Source organism: Octopus bimaculoides, chromosome 26 (assembly GCF_001194135.2).
Source record: "Octopus bimaculoides isolate UCB-OBI-ISO-001 chromosome 26, ASM119413v2, whole genome shotgun sequence".
NCBI lineage: Eukaryota > Metazoa > Mollusca > Cephalopoda > Octopoda > Octopodidae > Octopus > Octopus bimaculoides.
Window position 1 is genome coordinate 20,394,515 of NC_069006.1, and position 7,534 is coordinate 20,402,048.

At 36.4% G+C, this 7,534-nt stretch overlaps 1 protein-coding gene and 1 non-coding gene across 2 annotated transcripts; one reads left to right on the forward strand and one right to left on the reverse strand.

The window, feature by feature from the left end:
• Positions 1-1,039: 1,039 nt before the first annotated feature.
• Trnai-aau (transfer RNA isoleucine (anticodon AAU)) lies at positions 1,040-1,113 on the forward strand. Its single transcript has one exon. It is a non-coding gene; the product is annotated as a tRNA-Ile (tRNA).
• A 1,332-nt stretch (positions 1,114-2,445) lies between these two features.
• Positions 2,446-7,420, reverse strand: LOC106868975 (signal recognition particle receptor subunit beta). Its single transcript, XM_014914462.2, has 7 exons — positions 7,253-7,420; positions 6,056-6,150; positions 4,814-4,888; positions 4,499-4,581; positions 3,768-3,827; positions 3,124-3,252; positions 2,446-2,905 (listed from the first exon to the last, which is right to left on the reverse strand). The coding sequence occupies exons 1-7, from the start codon at positions 7,389-7,391 to the stop codon at positions 2,692-2,694; spliced, it is 795 nt and encodes a 264-aa protein (XP_014769948.1). The 5' UTR covers positions 7,392-7,420; the 3' UTR covers positions 2,446-2,691.
• Positions 7,421-7,534: the final 114 nt, after the last annotated feature.

The window sequence follows — 7,534 nt, forward strand, 5'->3', positions numbered from 1 at the left end:
TATGAAGGGCAAAAACGGATTGCGTGAACTTTCCGACAGTCCTCCCCCACTTCGGAAAACATTTTCCCCACAAATTTCTTTATAATCGTAATCTATGCTGTTTGAAAGGTGTTTCTGTAAAATTTCATGAAAAGACATGCATTTTCCTGAAAGTTATGAAGGGGGAGGGGGGGAAACCCCGATCGTTTGGATTTTCCGACAATTCTCTCCCTACCCGTTCGGAAAACATTTTCCCCAGAAATTTCTTTATGATCGTAATTTGTGCTATTTGAACGGTATTTCAACAAAATTTCATTAAAATATATATCCATTTTCCTTAAAGTTATGAGGGAAAAATCGGATCTTGTGAATTTTCCGAAAGTCCTCTCTCCATTCTACCCGTTCGTTTGCGCGAATTTGTTTTTTTTCATATTCGTTTTCTACACATTTTTTTAACACCTAGTAGGCTACTTTTTATTTGTTTTCGTTAACGGCTCTAAAACTATATATTGACCCATTATCCAAACTTTGTAGAGGGAAACCATCGATAAAACCAGTTTTCGCATTTATTGTTGGTTTATACATCAACGAACTTCGTAAAAAGTAGAAACAGATTGTATTTTTTGGGCATTTCGTTTAATATGTTAAGTCTACGTGATTTTTGCATCTGGTTTGCAAGATTCTTGACGTGAATTATTGTGTTGAAGCAAATTTCGTTGTCTGGGGTGAGTCAAACTGCCTCAATATCTAACACACTCACCGGTTCAATTTCCACTCATTTATTATCTATTCTATCTTTTCTTCCAAAATTTTCGTTGCTTTCGCAACCTTGACAATAGATGTCGTCAACTGAACCGGTGTGTGTGTTATATATTAAGGCATTAAGGAAATATGTCTCACCCCAGGCACAATAAATACGTTGAGTTATACCCTCGAACACGTGGTAGCTGTGCACACGTGATATTCTTGGCTCTCGAAAGTAAAAAAAAAAAAAAAAAAAATTGGTTTACTACTTAACATTAATCACTATTTTGTTATTTTGCAGCTGTTGAAGTCAACTGGCCGGTTAGCTCAGTTGGTTAGAGCGTCGTGCTAATAACGCGAATGTCGTGGGTTCGAGCCCCATATTGGCCATATTTAATTTTTTTCTTTTTTTTTATACTAGACCAAACAGAAGGCTCTCAGCCATTTTTTTTTTACTCCTATCGACCCTTTTAATTTCTATTTTACTCTTCTGGACTTCCTTAGCCATTTGCTGTACATTGAAAAAAAAATCATATCTAAATATTACTAGGAATTGTATAAGAAATCCATTGAAATATTTTGGGTATTGTAGGAGTGTAACCAATTTGCTGCACGTAAATTTTAACAACAGACTCTCATATGAACCCCGCTCCCAAGGGCCATGTGGACCCAAGAACCACTAGACTAAAATGCACGAGAAGCTATGCACAGACGGCTCAAAAGTAAATAGACACCTGTGCGTGTAAATATCTAAAAGGTGTCTATTTACTTTTGAACCGCCAAGGGCCATGTGGATCCCCAGAACCACTACACTAAAAGTAAATAGACATCTGTGTGTGTAAATATCTAAAAAGGTGTCTATTTACTTTTGAACCGTCTAGTAAAAGTCACTTATACTCAGCGTTCACTTGATTAGTCCCTATTTTACTTACCCCCCCCCAATTTTTTTTTTGTTCTCGTATTTTCATTGAAATACATCACATTTGTTTCAATTAACTTTGAAGATTATTTTCTTCTTGTTTCAGTCACTGGACTGTGCGTGGCCATGCTGGAGTAGTACCACTTTATCATCATTAACCTTTAGCATTCAGATCACTGTCAAATGTACTATTTATTTATTCATATTGTTTTGATGCTAGAGGGTTAAGCTGGGGTCTGTAAAATCGCATGACTTAGTGGTTAGAGCGTCAGGCTCACAATCATGAGGTAGTGAGTTTAATTCCTAGAGCGAGCTGTGTGTTTTGTTCTTTAGCAAAACACTAGCTGGCTGCTATTTGTGCATCCGTGCTGGTGGTACGTAAATAGCAGCCAGCATGCTCTGTTAAGTGGTTGGCATTAGGAAGGGCGTCCTGCTACAGAAACCATGTCACAACAGACAGTTTGGACAGTTCCCTGTCCAAGTGTCCATCCCATACTAGCATGGAAGTGGATGTTAAATGATGATGATCAACAGGCAAACATATTGTGCAACAAAACTGATTTAATTTCAAAAGAAATTCGTTAGTCACTAGAAACAAATTTACATATAACAGCCATGCTATTTATCACATTTTTTTTTTGCATTAATTCGTTTGTACTTTGTTAAAAAAACAAAACACTAGCAAAACCACCTCCAAATATTTGATGAAACAATACCTAAAAACCAACAAAGCATTGTTCAACAATCGTATAAGCATAAATATATGTTAAAAAAAACTATAGTAAAACCACAGAAAATCACAATTATAAGTAATAATTATTATTTAATAACAACATAGGCTGTCTGTCTGTTTCTCTCTCTCTCTCTCTCTCATATTCATGTATGCACATAGTTTAGTCTTCATTTTCAAAAAGAAACAAGGAAGAAGATAATTTTTTTCTCAACCATCAATATATCCTTGTGCTGAACACAGTTCTTCTGGTTACAATACTGTCACATGATGTTACTGATGTTGTTTTTATCCTGTTCAGTTCTTTAAAAAAAGTCACTTATACAATTTTATCTAACCAGTCCAACAGAGACTGGAGCTCAACACGTACATCTTCTTTACTCAGGGCTGTGCACTCAGCAAACTCAATCTTCAGTGAATGAATATCAGAGAATTCAAAATCCTTGTTCCTTTTGCCGAGAAAAGTGTTGTTGTTTTCGGAGGTACTGTCACTTCCTCCCAGGGCAGCTGAATGTGTTGTTCTTACCACGTTGCTGGAAACAGAGAAGTTTATTTATTACTACTTTGACTAACAGAGACAAGTACAAGAGATAGAACAAATTTAATAGTGGGAAAGTGTTTCATCTATCAAATTAGCAACAAGCCAAAAAAAAAAAAAAAAAATGACTAAAGAATACAAACTTCAGTGTCAACCAATAATAGTCATGATAATGAATGAAGAAATTCAAATAATGAACAGAGAATTACTTACATCTCTTTCTCAAGGGTGGATTTTATAGCTTTTGCACCTTTAGCAAAAGTTTGATCTTGTTTGTTGCAAAGAATCAGGATTGGAGTAATCTTCAGGGCAAGAGCATTACACATCAACGTATACAAGTACCTGTCCATAAAAAAATTAACAATTAACATTACATAGAAGCCTTACATAAACAAACGTGTGTGTGTGTGTGTGTGTGTGTATAGGAGTGGCTGTGTGATGAGAAGCTTTCAGCTTAACAATAATACTTTGTTGGGTGCATAAAATCATAACTCGATGCATGTATGGTACTTTCAGTTGGAAATATTTTTACAAAACTGTCGTATGCGGGACTTACTACACTTTTGAAAAATATTAAACTGTTGCACTACACTTTGGCAATTTTCATATCTTGGCACCTGATACAAAAGTTTGGCCAAAGGAACCAGCTATTGAAAGCAAAATTAAATATTGGAAAAATATGAATGTTGGAAGGGCAAAAGGCAATGATGACTTTGGCAAGATTTGAACTCGGAATACAAAAATCCAGAACAAATACCACAATTGACTCTAATGATTCAACAAAAACAACAACAACAACAACAATAATAATAATAATCCAAAAACATTAGCAAGAAGCAATTAGGAAAATGACTCACTCAGCAACATCCTTGATACTCTTCTGGTATGTGGTGCTGTCAATCACAAACACAATGGCTCTGTTCAGGTAATAAAAAAAGATTTTATGAATAAATAATCAAATAATATATTATTCAAGACTACATACATAGGTACAGGTATGGCTGTGTGGTATTAAGTTTACTGCTCAATTGTCCATGCTTGCATGGGTCAGGAGGAGAGTCACTGAGGTGAATTTACTACAGCCAGAAGATGCCTGTTTGCAAGCAACATGATATTTCCACCTGACATGTTTTTGTTTTTTTTTATCCACGGGATTGGAATGAAATGAAAGACACCACTTGTATGATGGTAGCACTTGTTTACAACTATCACACAATGTCAGAATAAGGAGACAGAAACACACACACACACACACACACAACTAGGATGAACTTCATTCAGTTTCCCTTCACCAAATCCATACAAACTGAGGCTATAGTATAACACACTTGCCCAAAGAGACTGAACCTGAAACCCCATGATGCAGAGCAAACTTCTTCCTCCCATATCATGCCTACAGCTAATTTATATCTGAAACAAAATATCACCAAATGCGTTTAATTGATATGCATTTGACAGTCAATATAGGTTTACTTGATTGAGATTGACCTGGAGCTAAACAATAAAGGGTCACATCCTAACCCCACCCCAGTTATTCTACCAAAATCTTCCTTATACCACACCCAGTTGGCCTTTGGAAATAACTTACCTTGCTAGCTTGCCATACTCTTCAAAAGCTTGCGTACGTAACCTCTCGTGACCTGGCAAGTCGAATATGCGTAGTGTTTTCTTCTGAAAGACACAAAATGAAAGGAAAAGAAAAATTGGAATTAACAACTAGCATTATACATACATGTATTTATACACATGTGGTGATGGTAGGGACATGCGACACATGTAGCGTGATCAAAGCAACATGTAGCTTTGTACTGGGCTTTTCACAGTATATTAATGTAAATGATAGTCTTAACTCTTTAACATTCAGGTTGAGGGAGAGTAGACTCTGAATGGGTCGAGCACTTACCTTTTTAGGGGTGGTAAAAGATCCAGCATTGCTTTTGATTGAGGTGTAAGTCTCCTTGAAGCTTTTATGGATCAACTGTAGAAAGAAAAATGGAATTAGTACAAGGTTTCACATTTAAAGAAAGAGACAAAAAGCCACTGATTAACCCTCTGGCATTTAAACTGGCCATATCCGGCCCAGATATTCTAACTGTTTTATGCTAAGACTGACCAGATCCAACCTCTCACATCTACCCTATGATGGGGGAGCTAAAAAGTTCTTGGCTTTAGATGAAAAGAAAATACCGGAGAAGCAGTTAATTATGATTTTATTCAACATATTCTCATTTCAGATTCACACATTTATTGCAGCAGTCCTCCAGTTTTTCTAAGCCCTGTAAAAGAACTTGGAAGGTTGGGCCTGCAACCAGGCCTTTTGCAAGACCTTTAAAGCTAGGTACTTTTCAGCACACCCTCATGTGTGTGTGTGTGTGTGTGTGTATATATATATATATATATACATACATGGTCTGATCAATAAGTATCCGGACTGTTGGCATGCAGAGTGAAACCGCTTGACACAGACTGACCTTGAACTCCGCTTTGCATGTGCACTAAGTTTTAACGTTCTAGCTCACTTCTGCTATTTACACCATATATTCCATATATCAAAGGAGCAAGGGGGCTTCCAACTGAAGAGGTATAATAGACTGAAACCACATGATATAGGAATTCTGGCACCCCAGACAGATGAATTTTGTCTGCTGCGATCTATGAGTGTGCTTTTATGCACCAAGTGCCTATATGAGAGTATCTCTCAAGGTGTCTATGTTTAGTTGGATATAAAGATTACCCTTTGCTACAAATACTGCTTCTATTGCTAATAATTGATAACACTGTGTAACATGATTTTTGTCCTTGGGTACCAACTGTTATTTCCTATTTGTTAACCCCTAGAAAGTATGAAAAACGGCTGTTTCCTTCAAACTTTGCTTTTGTTATGATATTTATTCAAACTCCAAAGAATCTCTCTCAACGCATGTTTATGATGCTTCCTCACTACTCCTGCTTATGATCAGAGATGCACATATTGTCTGTCTCTAAGGGACATGGTCAAGTGGTTAAGGTCAAGCAACTGACCAGCTAATTCTATGGTATTGAGCAGAATATTTGATATAATGATATTTCTGGTTCAGCAACTCAGTGCTGATTAATAAACATTATTAATTAAAAGTGGAATAAAATGATGTAAAAAGTGGATTACCTGAGTAAAAATAAGTGTTTTCCCAGCATCACAAATTCCAGCTAATATAACTCCTTGCTTTTTGCCTCTCTTTCCAATAAATATTAGCAATAAAACTGGGAAAATAGGAAAGTAAAAAAAAAAAAATAATGAGGTAGATATACATAAATGAGTGCTTGTATACATGCATGTGTGTGTGGGGGAGATTTCTCGCATCATGTGTATTTTCAATTTATGTTTACTGCTTACATTTTTTCTTCCTTGACTCACCTGCTATTTCCTTTCCTAGGATCTCGTCTAAAATCCCAGAGTATATTTGAAAGACATAATAAAGAATGGAAAATTATACAGAAGAATGGAAAATTATACAGCTTAAATTATTTGTGGGAGAACTTTAATCAAGAATGTATAATTCTACATTTTTTTTTTTACAGGCAAACATGAGTTGTACGTGTATTTCATAGGGCTAGCCTTGTCACATTCTGTGTCAACGCTGAATCTCCCTGAGAACTATGTTAAGAGTTCGCATACTTTTGAAGTGCTCAGCCACTTGTACAATAATTTCGCGAGCTGGCTGTTCCGTTGATCGAATCAACTGGAATCTTCGTCGTCATAACGGACGGAGTATCAAATACATATATGGAGACAAAAAAATGCAAATCAAAAACCGCTCCTTCCTCAAAATGCGCCAAAAATGTCAACACAAATCTTAAATAGGAGAAAGGAAAAATATTTAGATATGATGAATTGTTAGCATTACGACTTAATTTCAGTCGCAGTTGTATATATGGGACTTCGAAGGACAGTTATTCCAGAACTCTACCTTGAGAGGTGAATTTATCGAAGAAGCATCGGTTCACTATAAAATTACTTCTAGACGAAATTATAGATCAATTACTCGAAATGGATAATGGATATAGAACGAGCCGGTTTCTGTTGCTTCTTTCCTCGTGGTTCCATTATGCTGATACAATTTAATGCTTGAACTTCTGCAGGTTGTTTCGAAGCGCAAGGGTAGGCATCGAATGGATTCTAGAATGATGTAGCTCTCGGAAAAGGATCCAAATCATAAAATATGTCTAAATCCCGATGCTAAACGGAGATAATCCTTTAAAAAAACATGCTTGGAGCCCACGCTGTATCCGTTTGTGTGGAAACATACTGTAAATTAAATACGGCGTTTTTCAATATAAATAATAACAGACACAGAATACTTACGAATGCTAATCAGACCAACGAGTAAAGCAACTAAGAGACCAAGAGTGTCTCGATCGAGATTATTAAAAGTGTCTTTTAGAGAATCTATTGCATTGAATTCCTTCTCGACTTCAACACGTTCCTTCTCCGCAGCCGCCATTTTAGTAACATTAAACACACGTAATCATATGCTGAGAGTGATTTCCCTTCCGTCGTTGATGATTGATGGTGGTGGAAATGGGGGGAATACAGGCTTTAGTGCACGACTGAGTGTTTGTGTGTGTGTGTGTGTATATATATATA